This window comes from Nyctereutes procyonoides, unplaced genomic scaffold (genome assembly GCF_905146905.1).
Source record: "Nyctereutes procyonoides isolate TBG_1078 unplaced genomic scaffold, NYPRO_anot_genome, whole genome shotgun sequence".
NCBI classification, from domain to species: Eukaryota; Metazoa; Chordata; class Mammalia; order Carnivora; family Canidae; genus Nyctereutes; species Nyctereutes procyonoides.
This window is the reverse complement of record NW_026575134.1, coordinates 9,679,542-9,701,395: the sequence shown is the minus strand read 5'-3', so window position 1 is coordinate 9,701,395 and position 21,854 is coordinate 9,679,542. Positions and strand designations below refer to the sequence as shown.

Genomic DNA, 21,854 nt, shown 5'->3' with positions numbered 1-21,854 from the left:
AAAAGGTAAGTTATCTTTATTATGTACACCTTAAACTGAAGCACATTGCTTGTAGGATGACACAATTAGAGTTAATGCTTAGAATTCCAGAATAAATTTGCTGTTGCCTTGGGATACAATGTCCATTTCAGCTTGAGTTTGGGAATTAGAAATGCCAGTACTGTATTTTCTTTAGCATAACTGTTCCTTAATGACACTATAAGAAACAGGACAATTTATGAGGGACTCTTCTCTGGGTGATACAAAGTAGGTATATTGGTAATTTTTAGGTTTCTTTAGAGGTTTTACAGATTTATCACTCTGGGTAGCTTTATGAATTTATTGTTTTTTAGACTTCTCTTGTCTGGGTAGCTTTATGAATTTTGTTTTTTAGACTTCTCTTGACTCTTAAATTTTTTTTTGAGATTAACTATATATTACAGAAAACCCATAATGTGCTTATGTTTTCCTTTAACATGTTTACAGATTTCTATTGTGAATATTGGGGGTATGAGGGTTTTTTTTAAAAAATTTTGAAACATTTTTTAATGAAGATAAGGGTGAGTTAAAGTAAATGCAGTTCTAAGAATATTTCTGAAACGTATGCTAGGATGGAAGCATTACGCTACCTGTGTAGTATCTGTTATACCACTTAATCTTTTTCACTTCTATTTTTATGGAGAAACTAAAATTATAGCTGTTTTCCCCTCATTTTTCTGTTAAAAAACAACTATATGAGCCATTCTCTTAGCTGACATCTTTATAGAATTTGAAAACAAGTGGATAAAAATGGTGTGTAGGTAGGTCTTCTTCAATTACCACTGTAATTGTGGTATTTACAGGTTTGACTCTTCTCTAGGAGCACTGAAGGTTCATAACAGTAGTGAGTTGTAATTTTTCTTTTTTAAGGTTTTCCTTATTGTTTCATGAGAAACACAGAGGAAGAGAGAGGGGCAGAGACACAGGCAGAGGGAGAAGCAGGTTCCATGCGGGGGTCCCAAGCTGGGACTCGATCCCGGGACTCCAGGATCATGCCCTGGATCTGTTGAGCCACCCCGGCTGCCCATGAGTTGTAATTTTGATGAGTCCAGGAATGAACTCTCCATCCACAGAGGCATGAATGCAGAACTGAGTCACTTCATTAATGAGAGAATGACCCAGTTACAAGAATCCAGTAATTCTGGGGGTGCCTGGGTGGCTCAAACATCTGACTTTAGCTCAGGTCATGATTTTGGGGTCTGAGGATTGAGCCAGAAGTCCGATACCCCCACCCAGCAGGGAGTCCACTTGCCCCGCCTTATGCACTCTCCCTCTCTTTCTCTTAAATAAACAAGTAAAATCTTAAAAAATTAATCCAGTAATTCTGGCCCAGTGAAACTGGTTGTTCTTTACTTTATTCTTTCATATATGCTTTGGAGATAAATTTTTACAGGTGATATTTTCAAGAATTCAAGATATGTACAAGTGAGTGCTTAAGGAGGGTATTCTTTGTGCATCTGTTTTTGAGACGGTGGTACATGTCATGCTTATTATCATTAAGAAAATGCTTTGACCCACCCTTTTTGTTTCTTCTGCTTTTGTTATGTCTCTGCTCTTCTTTCTGTTAATGTGTTCATACGTTTCATGAATATAGAATTTTTTTAAAGGTTTTACTTATTTATTCATGAAAGACACAGAGAGAGAGGCAGAGGCAGAGAATAGGCAGAGGGAGAAGCAGGCTTCTTGGGGAGCCTGATGCAGGACTTGATCCCGGGACTCCAGGATCATCATGCTCTGAGCCAAAGCAGATGCTCAACCACTGAGCCACCCAGATGTCCTTGAATATAGAAGTTTTTAAGACCAGTATGCTACTACTAACATGTGCGGTGAAAGATGGATTCAACACGAGTCACTCTTCTTTTTGGTGCTGCAAATGTCCTTGGCCAGTAGGAACTCCCTTAAGCTGACCTCTTTGTCCTTTAACATGACCTGTTTGTTTTTTAATATTTCCTAGTTTAGGCTCACTTTGCACTCTGCTTCTCTTCTAGTCCTGGGATTTATTACTCTCTGAAAAATCACATGGTAGATTTTATTTTATTTTATTTTATTTTATTTTATTTTATTTTATTTTATTTTATTTTATTTTATTTTATTTTATTTTATTTTATTTTATTTTATTTTATTTTATTTATTTAACATGGTAGATTTTAAAGTATATATTTTTAGATGATAAATTTTTTTTGATTATGCATGTAATGCATAATACTCCTTGTCTTTTTAATTAGTGTGTTGGAGATCTTTCCATGTTGGTATATAGATAGAGGTTCATTCAATATTCCTATCAGTAGGAATGAATAAATCATGCTCTTATTAACTATTCTGCTATTGATTAAGGGATATTTAGATTTATAATTGTTTGCTATCAAACTTTTTTTATATTAATATTTTATGTGAGAGCATTTTTTGTAGGATAGTTACCAGGTTAAAGTATACACATTTTATTATTATTATTATTTTAAACATTGTATTTATTTATTTCAGAGAGAAAGCACAAGAGAGTGCAAGTAGGGGGTAGGGGGCGGAAGAGGGAGAGGGAGAAGCAGACTCCCTGCTGAGCAGGAAGCTCAATGCAGGACTTGATCTCTGGACCCTGGGATCGTGACCTGAGCTGAAGGCAGATGCTTAACCAACTCAGCAACCCAGGTGCCCCCAAATTGTACTTTAATAAGATTGTTACCAATTTATACAGTCTTTAAAATATGTAATTATTTAATTTTGCATTTTTCTGATTATTGAGATACAGCATCTTTCTTAATATTTATTGGCTATTTATTTTTTCCAGTGAACGACTTGTTTATATCTTATGCTATTCCTTAATACTATTTTCCTTTTTATAATTGATTTGTAGGTGCTTCTTATGTTAGGAATCTTGACCTTTGCTTATCAGAGTCTTTGCTTATCTTTCACATGTATTTGTTTTGGTTTTGGCTATATGGATGTTTTTTATTTTTAAATATAGTCTGATCTAATCATTTTTCCTTTATAACTTATGTGTTTATAAAGTTAGAAGAGATTAAGTCAAATCACACAGAAATTTGTTTTTGATTAATATATGAAGAAGAAAGATGCTCTCCCCCATCACCCTGTGGACTGATAAGTTTGTTTCTAACATCATTTACTGAATAATCTATAATTTGTGGTGTCATATATAAAATTCTTACAGATACCTGTATTCTGAACTCTTTTCTATTAATATGTTCTATTATTTCTTTGTCAGTACTTCTTGTTTTAACTTTTAACTTTTTTTTTTTTTAAAGATTTTAGTTATTAATTTGACAGAGAGAGCACAGGCTGGGAGACTAGGAGAGGGAGAGATGAGTAGGGAGCCTGATGCTGGGCTTGGGCTCAAGGACCTCAGGATCACAACCTGAGCCAAAGGCAGATGCTCCACTCAACTGTGCAAAGCAGGGCCTCGTGTTTTAACTTCTTTAGATGCATGATGTATTGGTTCTCAAACTCAGATTTCTGTTACAGGGTTAGGCAGGAAATAACAAAAGTGAAGGGATGGAGTAAATTACTGATGAGTAAGTATCTTTGTTTTTCAGCCTCAGCTTCAGTGCTGCTGCTATACATAAATTTGGGCCCAGTGTTGCTAGAGCTTTTGTTTTTTTGTTTGTTTTTTAAAAAGCCTGAAATCTGAATGTTTAGGTAAATCTTATTTAAAAATATTGACAATTCATGTTGGATAGATCATAATACATACTCCTTGACTTTAACCAATCTTGGGTTTCTGGTTTGGGACTTTTTAAAATAGATTGGTCACGTGACAGGGCAAATGCAAATCGCACTCCACTGTTCTTTTTCAGAAATTTTTGGGCAGGGATCCCTGGGTGGCGCAGCGGTTTAGCGCCTGCCTTTGGCCCAGGGCGCGATCCTGGAGACACGGGATCGAATACCACGTCGGGCTCCCGGTGCATGGAGTCTGCTTCTCCATCTGCCTGTGTCTCTGCCTCTCTCTCTCTCTCTCTGTGACTATCATAAATAAATTAAAAACAAAATTAAAAAAAAAATTTTGGGGGCAGATTTTTGCCTTTATTCTTAGATAAATTTTATGATCTACTTGTCAAGTTATATGAAAATTTTTGCTTGGGTTTTGTTTGGGACTCAACTGAATGTAGTAGATTAATTTGGAGACTGATAGGTTTATAGTATTACAGTTTTCCATACAAAAACATGTTTTCTGTCCATTCAGATCCAGTTTTATGTCTCTCCGTCCCTATCTTTAATTTTCTTCTATTGATCTTGTACGTTTCTTGTTAAGGCATTTTGTTGTTTTTATTGCTGTAGTACATGAGAACTTTTAAAAAATCATACTTCCTATTTCATTTCTCTGAAGTCTGGGAGCCTTGCTGAGTCTGGTAGTTCATGTAATAATATATGGCTATAGGCAGTCTTTTAAATTTTAAGTTATAAGTAAAATTAGGATTTTTAGTTTTTTCCTCTAAAAATGTTGATTTAAAAAAGTTGATTTGAATGTTCAAATAAGAATTTTTGACTAAACTCTAATTATAAGTGAGAGACTACAGTTTTCTAGTTAAAGGTTTGAAATAGGTTTATTTTCAGGCATAGTTCAAGTAGTCCCTTTTTTAGAAAAGAGGCTTTTACTGTCTTTCAACCCTGATTTAGCTACCCTTTAGCTACATTACTCCAGGAACCCATTTGGTAATACTTTATCCCGCTGCTTATTTGACTGTGTTCTCCAAGAGACAATCTTAGCTCATTTCTGAGAGGAGTTCTATCTTAGTGTACTTATTATTGTTGTTAAACTCCAGTGCCTTACCTGATGTCTAGCACATAGCATAAAAATCAATATGTTGAACATTAATATTGAAAAGTTACCTGTGTGATACTATTATATTTTTATTGAGAGAGGGAGAGTGTGGATGTGTGCTTGAGCATGGAGTGGGGCAGGGGAGCAGAGGGAGAGAGAGAATCTCAAGCAGAACCCCTGCTGAGTGTGGAGCCCCATGCAGGGCTTGATCCCTCCACCCTGAGATCCTGACCTTAGACAAAATCGAGAGTCGGCTGCTTAACTCACTGAGCCACCCAAGTACCTCCATACCATTACTTTAAAAATAAAACTGCAAACCAATTTCCTTTTGTTTTTGTTTGTTTATTTAAATTTTTATTTATTCATTCATGAGAGACACATAGGCAGAGGGAGAAGTAGGCTCCATGCAAGGAGCGCAATGTGGGACTTGATCCCAGAACCCTGGAATCACACCCTGAGCTGAAGGCAGAGTCAACCGCTGAGACACCCAGGCGTCCCAAACCAATTTCCTTTTGAACATGTTTTCTCTGTTAAAGAACTTCTAGGCCACCTTGGTGGCTCAGTGAGTTAAGTCTCTGACCCTTGATTTTGGCTCAGGTCGTGATCTTGGAATTGTGGGATCCAGCCCTGTTGTGGGGTTCTGTGTTCAGTGTGGAGTCGGCTTCAGTTTCTCTCACTCTCTCTCTCTCTCTCCCTCCCTCCTCTCAAATAAATAAATAAAATATAAAGAAGAAAAAAAACTTCTAGTGAGTAACATGGGGTTAAGAAGAAAAGACACAACTTTATTATAGTAATTGGTAAATGGTTTTTATCAGATAGTATTAAAGTATGTGTTTGTACAATAATACTAATGTTCAACATAAATAGAAGTTATAATTAAAGTGGAATGATTGATAATTTAATTTGCAATTTGTGACCCCAATGGTGTAGTCTCACTCAATTTTTTCATTGTAGGACTCATACTTGCTATGAAACTGTGTGAAGTACAAATTTTATTATCACTATAAGATTCTCTTTCAAGAAATATCTTCTTATTAAACAGATTTTTTAGTAACTGGGAGGTTTAAGATACTCAAATTACCTAGTTAAGATAGTCTTTAAAATTCAGAGCTCTTTATGCATTCAAAAAAAACTAACTGAACTTGAATTTTTGCCTGTACTATCAGTAAGCTTCTTAGAACCTTAAAAAAAATCATTGTCCGATTTAAAAGAATCATCTAATTTAAGAAAATTAACCTTGAAAGGGGGCAAAGCTAAATTAGTTGTTGTTGCTTATGTAAATGGATAAGATAAATAATGGCATGTGGTATTATTTCTTACAAAACCTGTTTATGTCTCTCCAACAGAGTCAAACAAAATGCTATCACAAAACTAAGGAATTTTCCTGTGATGCATGAGTAGTTTACTTTTTTAGTATTAATTTACAGCTTTTTGTTTTTTTAAAAAAATATTTTATTCATGACAGAGAGAGAGAGAGAGAGAGAGAGAGAGAGAGAGAGAGAGAGAGACAGGCAGAGGGAGAAGCAGGCTCCACACAGGAAACCTGTTGTGGGACTCGATCCCGGGTCTCCAGGATCTCACCCTGGGTTGAAGGTCACGCTAAACCACTGAGCCACCGGGACTGCCCTAATTTACAGTTTTATAGTAATTTTTTATCATCTTTAAAAGTATACCGCTTTTTGACCAGTTGTAGATTTGCAGAAAAGTTAAAATGATACTACAGAAAGTCCCCATATACTTTGTAGTTTCTTCATTATTAACATCTTACATTAGTATGGTATGTTCATTATAACCAGTGAACAAATATCAATACGTTATTGTAACTAAACTCCACACCTTGTTCAGATTTCCTTAGTTTTTGTCTAATTCTGTATCATTTTTACCCTCAAATTTTATATTTTGCAATTGAATATATATAGTACATTATTTTAGCTAGAAAGTGAAGAAAGTTAGTATTTTGCCATTGCTACTTAAGTGTAAGATGTGGCTGCATTTTTATTTCTCATATAAATGTGTTTTATTTGTCTGACTCCTTCCTTTTTTAGCTTACGAGGAAATATTTCAGTAAAAGCAGTTAAAAAAGAAGTAGAGAAGAAACTACGATGTTTACTTGCTGATTTACCACTGCCCCCTGAGCTACCAGGAGGAGATGATCTCTCAAAGAGTCCAGAGGAAAAGAAAACAGCAACACAGTTACATAGTAAAAGGAGGCCTAAGTATGTGCTTGCTTTCTACCTGCTCTTAAATTGACCAGAAATGATTCTGGGTCATCATAAAATCACAAAACAAAAAATTAAAATTTCAAATTATAAAATGTGTACTTATTCTTTAAACTTAACTATATGAATAAATTCTAGAGTTTTGAAAAAAATTCATAATTCCCTGAGTATACCTATTCAAAATGACTAATAAAACCAAATTTAATTTTCTCTCACAATTTGTAATGTATTAATTTCTTGGGGTATCCTATGTTACTGATAATTTCTACAATTAAGTTATTTGAATAACAGAAAACACTGAAATTGGAGAATGTGGAAGTCAGCATTCAGTGAGCCCAAACAAAATTAGTCATGGGCAAGCTGGCATGTTTTCCTTTGCTTTTTTAGCTGCATTTGCTCCTATAACTAAATGCATTTTTCATTTTGCAAGAGGTGGAGTGGAAGAAGGTTTGAAATCTGTATCCTAAATTAGTTTCAAGTAAGTGCCCAGAGATAACTCCTTCCCTTAAAACCAGTTCATCAGTTAAAGGGGGGAGGACGTTGATTCCTACTTTACCTCTACTTAATCGAGGGAAAGTGTAAGACTTTGATTTTAGGATTGCTGTCCAGGTTCCTTGTATCAGCTGATTTTCTAGTATAGAGTAGGAAACTAGAAAACTTTTAGAATCATTTTCCTGAGTATTGTAGCTTTATTCCTTACTTGAATTTCTGTTACATACCAGAATATTGAGAGACTACAAAATTACTTATTTTTTTAAAGAATGTCAAATATTTGTCATATATATGACCTGCACACAGACACACACACACAGTGTGGATTCTGGAGAGTTGATTATACTAATACTTTTATACTCTCTTGGACTAAAAATCTTTCTTGTGTTTCCATTTTTAAGATAATTTCATCTAGCCCTAAGTCTAAATTTGTCAATAAGCTTTGTAGTTAGAGTTTTGGTAATGTTCATTATCAAGTTTGTTTTCTGAAAAAATGAGTGAAGCATATATGTATAATGGATGGAAAGGAAGACTTCTGGAGATTGCTTAGAGAACCTTGACTCTTTGTAGTAGTGTTGGTTTTATCCATTCATTGAAAATTACATTTTATTTCTGAAAGTTCTTGGTACATGCTTTACTTCTCTTTCTCAGATTGTTAGTTTATAGGAGAAAAGTCGGTATGGAAAAATGATGCCTTGACTTTTGGGATAATTTATAATACCAAATTAAAGTGTAACTTGGTCTTCGATGATCACAAATGTACAGGGAAGGGGGAAAATGATATAAGGCTGGGGGAGGGTGGATGTTAAATATTAAATGGTTTATTCAACTTGCTTGATTGTATATAAAAACTTCAGAACTATATTTGATAGAATATGTGGGCCTCGCTATGGTGAAATCAAAGAAAAAGATATTGACTGGGGAAAACGCTGCGTGGATAAATTTGATATCATCGGAATTATTGGAGAAGGTACCTATGGACAAGTTTACAAGGCCAGGGATAAAGACACTGGTAAGTATGTCAAATGCTGTGGATCTTTAGATCTATTGAATGTATTTGATTTGTATTTCTCTTCAAATGTGTATTTGAGGTGGTTTTTTTTTTTTTTTTAAGTTTGGATTTATCATGCTTTTGTTTCATCTTGGTTTTTGTTTTATTTTCTATGTGCAAGTACGTAAGATATGAATACACGTAAGTGGGTGTGTAAACATTTTTTACGTTTTTTTTAGTATTTGTGATATGTAGTATGGTGGGATTTAGCTTTCTTTGTGAATAAATTCTTAGGTTGTTAGTAATCAGGAGGAAAAAGTATCTTGACTGTCTTAGTAGTAAATTTTGTTGTATTAAGCCTTATGTAACTCATTTTCTTTTAGCCAAAATACTCTTTTTCTGTCCAAGTTACAGAGGCCAGACTTAGCAGCTTAATATTTTAGAACATAATCAGGAACCTCTGAGAAAGTTTTCAAAGGTCTTGCAGCAGAGTAGAAAGTAACTGTGTCAGAGGCTATGTATTTTACTAAATAATGGGTAGAGCCAGTGTTTAATATTTACTTATAATTCCTTGTTGAAATAAACCAATAGATTAAAGTAGCATAGATATATGAAGTCATTTAGTATAAGAAAACTCTGGAGGGCAGGTACAGCATAGGGTAAAATTTATAGTGATGATTCTGCATTATCAAAAAGATTAAATTATAACTTTAAAAAAGCTATTTAATAAACAAGGAATCCTACATTTTAAGACTTCCATCAAAAAGAAGTAAGTTTTAATGATTAAAAGGATAAACTTTCTTCTTTTGGAAAATTTGTAAGTACAGAATTACTTTTTTTCTCTAAAGAATGGAATGAACTTTATTATAGTGCATTTTTTCCTATAATAGGAGTGTGTCTGTTCTATTTAATAGTTAGATCTTATCTGATCAAAATTCATTCAGACCTGGATTGTGAAGTCAGTTAGTGTAGTGAGAAGACAAATACTTCTCAGGTTGCTAAACCAGATTTTGAATCCCAGTTTCACTGCTAGGTAACTGGGCAGCTTTGGACAAGTTAATACGTCTGAGTTTATTTTCTCACTTGCACTATGTACAGAATCTTCTCATATGTTCAGAGGTTTTATGCATGTGTAAGCATGTTGGGTAAATTTATCCTCCCCTCCTTCACTTTTTAAAATTGGTAGTGTAATGCACCTGCTGTTGATCATCTTGCTTTTTAAATATGTCTTGGAGAGCAAAAAATAACAATAGCTATGGACCTGCCCTATCCTTTGTAACAGTTGTGTACTATTTCACAATTTGGATAAATATTTCATAATTTTTATTTAATCAGAGATTTAATTTCTTGAACTGTAAACATTGTGATTTCAAGAGGTAGGAGCAGAAATTATGAATTAAAAGTTAAAATCAAGAAAAATGTCGTTTGGTTTTGTCATCTGGTAACTTGATTTTTTTTTTTTTTATTTTCATAGGAGAAATGGTAGCCTTAAAGAAAGTACGTCTAGATAATGAAAAGGAAGGCTTTCCAATTACAGCAATTCGAGAAATTAAAATTCTCCGGCAGCTTACCCACCAGAGTATTATTAATATGAAGGAAATAGTGACTGATAAAGAAGATGCTTTGGATTTTAAGAAGGATAAAGGTATGCATGCATTTTTACATAACCAATTCTGCATCCGCATGATGTTGCTAACTTACAGATTTTGTCATAGGGATTGACCAGTTGAGTAATTGCTTGGTACATAAAACTATTGCATTAACGTCATACTTTAATTTTAAATGTAGATGAGTTGAACAATTATTTACTTAGTGATTTTTGAGTTACATTAGTAAACAAAAAAGCATATTTGGGAGTAGTAGTAGTTTTTTGAGCATTAATGTATAATTTTTAGTCTGCATTTTTTAGTTATTAAGAAATAGTTTATAGTAGTATAGAATATATTTACATTTTTAATGTCATGACTTAATAGACAAAGAAATTTTATGATAGACATTTATATTATTTCTGAAGGTGTGGAGGCAAAAATCTTACCTGAAATTGCCTTTAATAAACTATAGTGGCATATGCTTGACATTTAGCAGAAAAGTAAAAAGGAATTAGCATGCTTATTAAAGTGGTTGTCATAGGCATATGGTGGGTGAAAGGTCTGCTTGTAGTAGGTTTTAGATCTTCAGAGTAAGATTGTGGAACCAGAGTTGACTTCATTATAATCTGTGGTTTTCAAAGAGCAAAATTCTTTTTCAGATTAAATCTAAGAAAGTAAAATAGATACGTTCTGATAGAACAGGGTACTTAGCCCTCTCCCATCCCCAACTACACACACACACACAAAATCTTACTCTTCCTGGGGAATAGTATAAAAATGATTGACATAATACATGGTAATTTTGTAGGAAGGAACTTGTTTTGACAGTATTCTCTATGTACTATGCAGATAATTAGAATGATCTTTTTAATTGGTGTCCTTTCCATTAATTTTTGTCTTTACTAATTCCCACATTCTTTAGCTTGATTTTTAATCTAGTTTGTATTTTTCACCTTATTTTTTTTCTTGTCCCCTATTGTGTAGTAGAAAGGTTTGACTTGTGTTAACAGTGTCTGGGACTTGTGACTTTGCTTATGAGCAGTGCAACCATAGTAGCACTGGGCTTTAGCCCTTCTGAACCTGTGTGAAGCTATTAAAGGGAAACATTATTTCTCTTACTGTGTAGTAAGGATTAAATCAAAATCTTATACATGAGGGTTACGTGTTATGTTGTTTTTCATTAACTTCCTACTATAGTCAAAATAATGTATTTGTTTTTCCTCCAACATACCCTGGATCTCCTTCTTCTTTGATCTGTGGGATCATGTCCCTGCCTGTTTCTTTATCCCCCATCTCTGCCATTTTTCTGATTGTCCAGCAAACTTCAGGGTGTTTTGAGTTGTCAAATATGCTGATGCACTTCTCTATCTTTAAAGTCTTTACAAATGCTGCCACCAGTCTCTTCTCTCTATCTGTGAGTTTGGGTTGTTTTTTTCCCCCCCCCGGGCTTAAACCTCTCTCTAGCCCCAACACATAGGTGCAAACACCATTTGAAAGGCTGACTTCACATCCTCTGTATCTCAGACTGAATGTTACATTATTTCATCAGTGAGGCTTTACTGGATTACTTTCTACTGTATATAGACCCATCAATTTAAAAGTCTTACTTTTTTTCTTCATTACTTTTTCCAGAATAATCATACTACTGATTTGTTATTTATTTGTTTCTCTGCATGAGGATGGGAATCATACCTGTTTTATTCATCATTATAACCTCTACCTAGCTCAGTGGCTAGGCCATAGAAATTACTATAAATAACTAATTGCTGGATGAATAAATGAGCTCTACTTAGATCCTATTCATACTTTAACTTTTTAAAAGACTGTTATCATTGAACATAAAAGTATTTGTAGTTTTCCTTATATTTATGGCTATAATTTATTTTCCTTACTATATTATAAATTCCCTTGAGTCCTGGGTTTTTTGTTTTGTCTCCCGTACAGTGCCTAGTACTGTATTTTACAAATCGTAGATTTTCACATATATGCTTCCTCATCTTCTTTTCCCCCACCATAATCCTGTTTGTAGTTGTTGGAATCATGATAAAGTGTTATACTATGTGAAATGTTATATTTAGATGCCAGATAGTAGTTAAATATATTACAGTATGTCAGGGAGTATGGAATTTAAAACAAAATCATCTTTCAAAATTATTTATTTTATTGAGATATAATTGATATACATTATATTAGTTTTAACAGCATAATCATTTGATATTATATATCTTGTGAAATGAACACCACAATGCATTCAGTTAACATTCATCGGTCATGTAGAATTTTTTTTTCTTGTGATGAGAACTTTTAAGGTCTTGCTTAATAACTTTCAAATATACAATACAGTATTATTAACCATAGTCACCATACTGTGTATTACATCCTCATGATGTATTTATAATTGGAAATTTATGCCTTTTGACCCCCTTCACCTATTTTGCCCACCTTCTTTCCTCTGGCAAGTCTCTACTCTGTATCTGTGAGTTTGGGTTTTTTTTTTTTTTTTCTCCTTGTTTTTGTTTTAGATTTTACATATAACTGAGATCATATGATACTTGTTTTTCTCTGAATTCTTAGCATGGTGCCCTCAAGGTCCATTCGTGTTGTTGCAAATGGCAAGAGTTCCTTCTTTTTTTATGCCTGAATAATATTCCATCGTATATTTGTAATACATTTTCTTTATTCGTTCATCTTTTGACAACCATTTAGGTTGCTTCCATGTCTTGGCTATTGTAAGTAATGTTGCAGTGAACATGGTAGGTGCGGATATCTTTTTGAGTTAGATTTTTCTTCCTTTGGATAAAAAACCAGAGTAGAGTTGCTGTATCATACAGTAGTTCTATTTTTAACTTTTTGAGGAACCTCAATACTGTTTTCCATAATGGCTGCACCAATTTACATTCCTACGAACAGTGCATGAGAGTACCCTGTTCTCTACATCCTCACCAACACTTGTTATTTCTTGTCTTTTTAATAGTCATCCTAATAGGTGTGAGATAATACATAATCCTTTTGTAATGAATTGGTTAATTTTGATGGGAACCATGGTGAGATAGCCTAATTTGGTGAAAAGAGAATTCGATTTGAAGTCCTTGGGTTCTAAGCCTGGTCATGTGAACTCTGTGCCATTATATTAATTGTGATCGCTATCCTAGAGCAGAAAGGCAGTATAGGAACTTTGATTTAATAGTTAATAGTTCATATTCAAATTCATAAAACTAAAAAAAAAGTTAAAGCAAATACTTAAAACAATTTAGCTATGAAAATTATGAACAATATACATATGAGGTAAAATTGCTAATATAAAAGTAGAAACATTTGCATTATTTTAACTTAAGTCTTTGGCTATGTAAGAATAACACCGTAAAAGAATTTTTTAAAACTTGGCTTCACTTAAAAATGAAAAAAATTAATATTGAAAATAAAATGTGTTTAAAAAAATTATCCTTAAGAAAACAGAGTTAAGTAGTATTAATAAGCCAATGGTGGATTTTTGTGCAAAATCTTAGTGATGCTGAGTGAACTTTTTCTGGAATAATCTGGGGGAATGGATGAAGGCTGAACTAATTATAAATTTTTCCTAATTTTATTTATCTCCAGACAGTTTCATCTTTTTATAACTGAGGGGATCTTTTAACCTTTTTGTCCGTTATTCAGTCTTTTTATTGTGAGCAAGGGGGAGATTTTGTTTCAAAGGAAACATTTCCTGTACCTCTAGATTTTTAGTTGATCTTGAAGTATGGAAGAAGAATGGGATGTGATTAGGGCATTTTGGTACTCTAGTGTTCATATTTCACTGTTCAATCAGATATTTGATGTGTGAACTGCTTTGCAGAAGAAACTTTGCTTTTATTTTCTTGTCCTCCCTCCCCGAGGATTATGAATTTAGAAAGATACTTTCTGAATGAATGTAATTATACTGAATTAAAAAATGTAAAGGAGTTTGGGGTGTCACACTGGCTCAGTAGGTTGAGCATCAGACTCACTCTTGATTTCAACTCAAGTCATGATGTCAGGGTTGTGGGATTGAGCCCCCGGGTCAGCTTGGCACTCAGCAGGGAGTCTGAGACATATTTTCTCTCTCTCTCTCTCTCTCTCTCTCTCTCTCTCTCTCTCTCTCTCCCCCTCTCCCTCCCTCCCTCTCTCTCTCTCTCCCCCTCTCTCCCTCTCTTCCTCTCCCTCCCTTTCCCCTCCCCCCTCCCCCCTTTCCCCTCTCACTCCCCCACTCATGCTCACATGCTCACTCTCTTAAATAAATAAATCTTTAAAATGTTTTAAAGCAGTTTATAATTCTCTGGGTAAAAGACTTTTTGTTCTGCAATTATATGTAATGTAAAATAAAAACTACAGTCATTGATCTCCATCTCAAGATGTAAATATTTAGAATTCAGATTAAAAAAACTCCAGGCACTGACGTAATGGTATCATTCCAAGAAAATGGTATTTTGGTACTTAAAATTAACATGATATCCTGGACAACCAAAACCCAGTATCATAATTGCTATGTTCAAATTAAGCTATAATGCTTTCAATATTGGTATTAGTTTAATGAGGGAATTTTTATAATCTTTTAATTTGGAATTTTCCTAAAAATCAGGAAAAGAATATTCTGAGGTAAATGCTTTTGGCAAAGTATTATTATGTGGTTGAGGGAAAATGTCTCAGTGTCACTCTTCTATAATCTGTGATTCCCACATGGTGCTCCCCTGCACTTAAATTCTAGTTCTGTTAGATGGTGGAGCCAGATTTCCTTCTAAGGTCTTTGTACATAAAACTCCATTCACATCTGATTATTCCTTTAAGTATATTAATATAAGTAAGATTACTAGGTCAAAGGATTTGAACTTTGAAATTTCTTCAGACATATCACCAAGTTGTTTTCCAGAAAGGTACCAAGTTATAAGGCAGGAAGAGAACAAACTAGGAATAGAAGGGAACTGTCTCAACCTGATAAAAGGTCATCTGTGAAAAACAAGGATGTCTGCTCTCACCATTTCTGTTCAACATTGCCAAGGCAATTAGGCAAGAAAATTAAATAAAAGATAATCAGAAATCAGATTGGAAAGGAAAAAATAACACTATCTCTAATGTGTGTGTGGTGTGCATGTGTGTATGGATATACACTTTATAGAGAATTCTATAGAATCCACTAAGAAACTTGTAGAACTAATAAATGAGTTCATCAAGATAGAAGAATATAAGATCAGTCCCCAAAAATCTGTTGTAGGTTTGTATACCAACAATCCAACGTGAAATTAAGAAAACAGTTTAATTTGTCATAGTCTTGAATAAAATATCTAGGAAGAAATCAAAAAGTGCGTAAGGTCTTGTGCCTTGAAAACTACAAAACATCATTGAAAAAAATTAAAGAAGACTTAAATAAGTGGAAAGACATTTCCTGTTCATTGATCCCACAACTTAATATTACTAAGATGGCAAGTTGATCTGTATAATCATTGCAGTTTCTATTAATCACAGCAGATTCAGAATCTGACAAGCTGGTTTTAAAATACATATGGAAATTCAAAAGAGATAAAACAGTCAAAAAATATCTTTAAACAGAACTCATACTTCCTGATTTCAAATCTTACTATAAAACTAGAGTGATCAAAACTGTATGGTACTGGCTTTAGGGTAAACATAAGATCGTAGAATAGAACTGGAAGTTCAGAAATAAAAGACTAACATTTTTAGTGGTCAACTGATTTTCAGTGAAGATACCAAGAAAATTCAGTGGAAAAGAATAGCCTTTTCAGTTATCAATGCTGGCTCAGGTGGATCTCCATATGCAAAAGAATGAAATTGGGCCTCTTCTTCACGTCATGCATAATAATTAACTCAAAATAGATCAGTGACTTAAATATAAGAGCTAAAACCTTAAAACTCTTAGAAGAAAATATAGGAATAAATCTTCATGACCTTGGATTAGCTAAAGCCTTCTTAAGAAACCAAAAGCAGAAGCAATAAAGGAAAAAAATAGATATATTGGACTTCAAAATTAGAAGCTTTTGTGCTCTAGTAGATATTACTGAAGAAGTGAAAAGACAACTCTCATAGACTGGGAGAATTTAAATATTTGTAAAACATCTATCTGATAAGGAACTTCTATCCAGAATATATATAAAGAACTCTTATAACCAAATAATAAAAAGACAACCTGTTTAGAAAGTGTGCAAAGGATCTGAATAGACCTTTTTCCAAAGAAGATACACAAATGACCAATAAACACATGAAAAGATGTTCAGTATCCTAGCTATCAAGGAAATGCAAATCAAAATTACAGTGAGATTCCACTTCATATGCACTATAGTATGGCCATAAGAAAAAGGATAGTTATTAAGTGTTGGGAGAGATACGGAAATTGGAAGATTCAGACATTACTGGTGGGAGAATCATACATTACCGATAGGGTTATAAAGTGGTCCAACCACCTTATAAGATAATGTGGCATTTTTTAGTAAACATAGAGTTGCCATGAGACCTAGAACTTGTAAGGATATATCCAAGAGAAATAAAAACAGGTTCACACAGAAACTTATATACTAATGTTCATTGTGGGATAATTCATAATAGCCACAAAATGCAAACAGTTCAAATGTCTATCAGTTTGCTGAATAAAGAAAATTTGGTATATCCATACAGTGCAATATTATTATGCCATAAAAGGGAATGAAGAATTTATACCAACAAATTTGGTAACATGGATGAAATGGCAAAATTCATAGAAATTTAAAATCTACCAAGAATAATGAAGAAATAGAAAATCTGAACAGACCTATAACTGGTAAGGGAATGAATCTGTAACATAAACTTTTCAGCAGTCACAACTAAGAAGCCCATGACCAGATGCTTTCACAGGTGAATTTTACAGTCATTAAAAGAAGAGTTAACCCCAGGCCTCTCCAGACTTTTCTAAAAAACTGAACATGAAGAAATACTTTCAAACTCCTTCTGTAAGGCCAGCATTACCCTGATACCAAACCCAGGCCAAGACACTTCAAGAAAAACATATCAATATTTCTGATGAATATTTATGCAGAAAGCCTCAGAAAACACCAGCAAACTTGATTCAGCAGCATATGAAGAGCTATGACCAAATGAGATTTGTACCTGGAATGCAAAGATAGTTCAGCATATAAAAATCAGTCTGCGTAATACACTGCATTTTAACAAATGAAGGAAAAAATTCACATTATGATCGCAGTAAATATAGAAAAAGCACTTGACAGAGTTCAGCACTCTTTCATGATAATGACACTCAACAAACCAGGGATAGAAAGAAACTATGTCAACATATTAAAGGCCCATATATGACAAGTCCACAGTTAATATACTCACTGGTGAAAGATGGAAAGCTTTTCTTCTCAACCAGGGAAAAAACAAGGATACTCACTTTGTCAGTTCTATTTGGCATAGTCCTAATCAGAGCAATTAAACAAGAATAATAAAGACATCAAAATTGGAAAAGAAGAAATAAAATTACCTTTGTTCACAGACAATATGATCTTATATGTAGAAAGCCCTAAAGATTCTACCAAACCAAATGTTAGAATTAATAAGTGAATTCAGCAAATAGCAGGGTACAAAATCAATGTGGAAAAAAACATGAGTTTCTGTATTCTGACAGCAAAAATTCTGAAAAGGACATGAAGAAAACAATTTCATTTACAATAGCATTAAAAAGAATAAAATACTTAGGAATAAATTAAGGAGATTAAAGACTTTCATACATTGAAAACTACAGAACATTGCTTGAAGAAGTTAAAGACACCATAAATTAAAGACCTCTGTATTCCTGAATTAGAAGACTTAATGTTGTTAAGATATCAGTACTACCCAGAGTAATGTAAAGATTTAATGCAATTCTAATGAAAATCCCAACAATGGTTGTTGCAGAAGTGGAAAAATTCACCTTGAAACTCATGGAATTTCAAAGGATCTCCCAAATAACCAAAGGACTCTTGAAAAAGAACAAAGTTGGAGGTTTCACACTTGGTGATTTCAAAACTTACTACAAAGCTACAGTAATCAGACTGCAGTACTGGTATAAAGACAGATGTGTATACAACAGTGGAACAGAATTGAGAGCTCAGATATAAACCCTGGCATATATGGTCAAATGATTTTTGACAAGGGTGCTTTTTTTTTAAAATTTTTTTTTTAAATTTATTTATGATAGTCACACACAGAGAGCGAGAGAGAGAGAGAGAGGCAGAGACATAGGCAGAGGGAGAAGCAGGCTCCATGCACCGGGAGCCCGACGTGGGATTCGATCCCGGGTCTCCAGGATCACGCCCCGGGCCAAAGGCAGGCGCCAAACCGCTGCGCCACCCAGGGATCCCGACAAGAGTGCTTAAATGAGGAAAGGCAGTTTTCAACAAATGGCATTGGGAAAACTGGATATCCATATATGAAACATTGAAGTTGTGCTCTTACCTAACACCATATTATAAAGAGTATTTATTTATTTATTCATGAGAGACACAGAGAGAGACAGAGAGGCAGAGACACAGGCAGAGGGAGAAGCAGGCTCCATGCAGGGAGCCCAATGTGAGACTCAATCCCGGGACTCCAGGACCACACCCTGGGCCAAAGGCAGGCGCTAAACCACTGAGCCACCCAGGGATCCACTAACACCATATTATAAAAAAAACACACTGAACCCCAAAATGGATCAAAAACCTAAATATATGGGATGCCTGGATATGGCTCAGCAGTGGGAGAGCATCTGCCTTTGGCCCAGGGCGTGATCCTGGAGTCCCTGGATCGATTCCCGCACAGGGCTCCCCGCATGGAGCCTGCTTCTCTCTCTGCCTGTGTCTCTGCCTCTCTCTGTGTGTCTTTCATGAATAAATAAATAAAATCTTTAAAAAAAAAAAAAAAGGACCTAAATGTATGTATAAGAAAACATGGTGGGGGGGAGCTTCACTACATTGGGTTTGGCGGTCATTTCTTGGTTATGACATTAAAAGCACAAGCAACAAACCCAAACTAACCAAATAAATAAATAAATAAATAAATTCAACTACATCAAAATTAAAAAAAAATTTTTTTTAAGTAAATTCTACCCCAAATGTAATGTGGGGCTCAAGCTCATGACCCCGAGATCAAGAGTCACATGCTCTACTGCCGACTGAGCCAGCCAGGTGCCCCCCCCCAAATTAAAATTTTTTATGCATCAAAGGACATAATCAAGAGTAAAAAAGCAGCTGATGATGCAGGAGAAAATATCTGTTGATCACATAACTGATAAAGTTTCACATTCAGTCTAAGAACTCTTTTTGTTTTGGATTTAAATGAGGTAATTTATGTAGAGCATTTATCAAAGTTTCTGATACATAGTTTACATTTTATTTATTTTTTTAAATTTTTATTGGAGTTCAATTTGCCAACATACAGCATATCACCCAGTTCTCATCCCGTCAAGTGCTCCCCTCAGTGCCCTTCACCCAGTCACCCCATCCGCCCGCCCATCTCCCCTTCCACTACCCCTTGTTCGTTTCCCATAGTTAGGGGTCTCTCATGTTCCGTCACCCTCACTGATATTTTCGCTCATTTTCTCCCCTTTCCCCTTTATTCCCTTTCACTATTTTTTATATTCCCCAAATGAATGAGACCATATAATGTTTGTCCTTCTCCGATTGACTGACTTCACTCAGCATAATACCCTCCAGTTCCACCCAAGTTCAAGCAAATGGTGGGTATTTGTCGTTTCTAATGGCTGAGTCATATTCCATTGTATACATAGACCACATCCTCTTTATCCATTCATCTTTCAGTGGGCACCGAGGCAGTCTAAGAACTCTTACAACTTAACGAAAATAAAAGGGCAAAAGATGTGAATGGATGTTAAGCATATGGAAAGACAGTCTAGCACCATTAGGGAAATGCAAATTAACACGACAGTGAGTTACCATTTCATATCCATTAAATGGCTTCATCAAAAGAACAAAAATAAAAACAACAGAAAATAACAAGTGATGCCAAAGATGGGGAGAGATTGGAGCGTTGGTTCTTTGCCAGTGGGAATGTATAATGGTAAAACTACTGTGGAAAATGATCGATGATTCCTCAAAAAGTTAAAAGTAGAATTGCCATATGATCAGAGCAGCAGTTCTGCTTCTGCTTATATTCTCAGAAGAACTGAAAGCAGCATCTTGAAGAGATATTTGTGCCTTATGGTCACAGCATTATTCAAGTTGCCCAAAAGGTGGAAGCAACCCAGATGTCCATGGATGGATGAATGGATAAGCAAAATGTGGTGTGTGTGTGTGTGTGTGTGTGTGTGTGTATAATGAAATATTCAATCTTACAAGGCAAGGAAATTCTGACCCAGCTACAACCTGGATGGACCTTGAGGACATTATGCTGAGTAAAATAAGCCAGGCACAAATGGAGTGACTTTATGGATGGAAAGTCCCCAAGGTAGTCAAATTTATAGGCACAAAATAGAATGGTGGTTGCCAGGGAGTAGAGGTGGGGTGCAGAATGGGCAGTTACTGTCAATAGGTGCAGAATTTCAGTTCTGCAAGATGTAAAGAATTCTGGAAATGGATGGTGATGATTGATTGCACAACAGTATGAATGAACTTGATGCCACTGAACTGTACACTTAAAAAGTGTTTTAATGGTTAATTTATATTATATGTATTTTACCACGTTTTTAAGGATTAAAAGAAATGAAGTACTGATATGTGTTATGAATGAACCTTAAAAACAATATGCTAAATGTAAGAAACTAGTTGAAAAAAGACTATCATATTATTCCTTTTATATAAAATGTCCAGAGTAGACAAATCCATAAGACAGAAAATAGAATGATGGTTGCCAAAGACTTGGGGAGGGATTGAAAAGGGGGAGTGACTGCTAATGGGTATGAGGGTTCTTTTTGAGTGATTCTTTGTGCTGATGGTTGCGCAACTCTGTGAATACATTAAAACCAGTTGAATTGTATACTTGAAATGGGTGAATGTGTGGTATGTGAATTAGATCTCAGTAAAGCTGTTATTTAAGACAAAAGCCCAAAGAGCTCCCCAAAATTCTTTGAAAATACTGTGTAAATTGAGAGGGATAAGTGTAGTGGAGTGGATGGGTTGGTATAGAAGATAAGGCTGGAAAGGTAGGTTAAGACTAAAAATGGTGCTTGACCTTAAATACAATGCCAAGGTACAAAATAGTTTTTACTTTTTTTTTTTGTAGAAAAATAGCACAGAACTTATGAATTTTGACCAGTGTTTATAATGATTTTGTTCGATCTTTGACAATTTGGATAGGTTAAAAAGATGGTACCTTGTCTTTTTTAATAATTATTTTTTTTATTATGATAGAGATTAGACAGTTTACTGTGCTTAGAGGCTATTTATATTTCTTTATCCACATATTACATATTTGTGTCCTGTGCCCATTTTTCTTTGTTAGTGCATTTTTAGGTTGTGTTTTTAATTGAATTTGAATATATTTGTAACATAGCAAGAATGTTCATCTTTTGAGTAATTTATATAAAAACTATCCAGGCATCTGGTTTCTTTACTCTCACGTTTCTTATGTTAGTGCTCAGTAAATGTTTGAGTTGAACTGATGAGAAAAATATTTATAAAACAGATGTAGTCTGTTCCAGTATAACCAAATGAACCTTTCATAATGTGATTTTGCATAATCAGATACAGGAGGGATTTTATTTACATTTAATGAAATATAGGATATAATGCTTTTAAAGGAAGCATTAAGATCTTAATTAAGAATGACTCTCTTTTCTGGATCACAAGGAAATATAGAGC

The 21,854-nt window shown here is 34.4% G+C and overlaps 1 protein-coding gene across 2 annotated transcripts in view; it reads left to right on the top strand.

Annotated features, from left to right (window-relative positions):
• CDK13 (cyclin dependent kinase 13) overlaps window positions 1–21,854 on the top strand; it is a 118,851-nt gene that overhangs the window by 30,800 nt on the left and 66,197 nt on the right. For both annotated transcript variants that reach the window (XM_055301046.1, XM_055301045.1), the window contains exons 3-5: window positions 6,835–7,005; window positions 8,373–8,512; window positions 9,966–10,136. In XM_055301046.1, coding sequence (XP_055157021.1) covers window positions 6,835–7,005; window positions 8,373–8,512; window positions 9,966–10,136 — 482 coding nt within the window. The remainder of the gene's footprint in view (window positions 1–6,834; window positions 7,006–8,372; window positions 8,513–9,965; window positions 10,137–21,854) is intronic.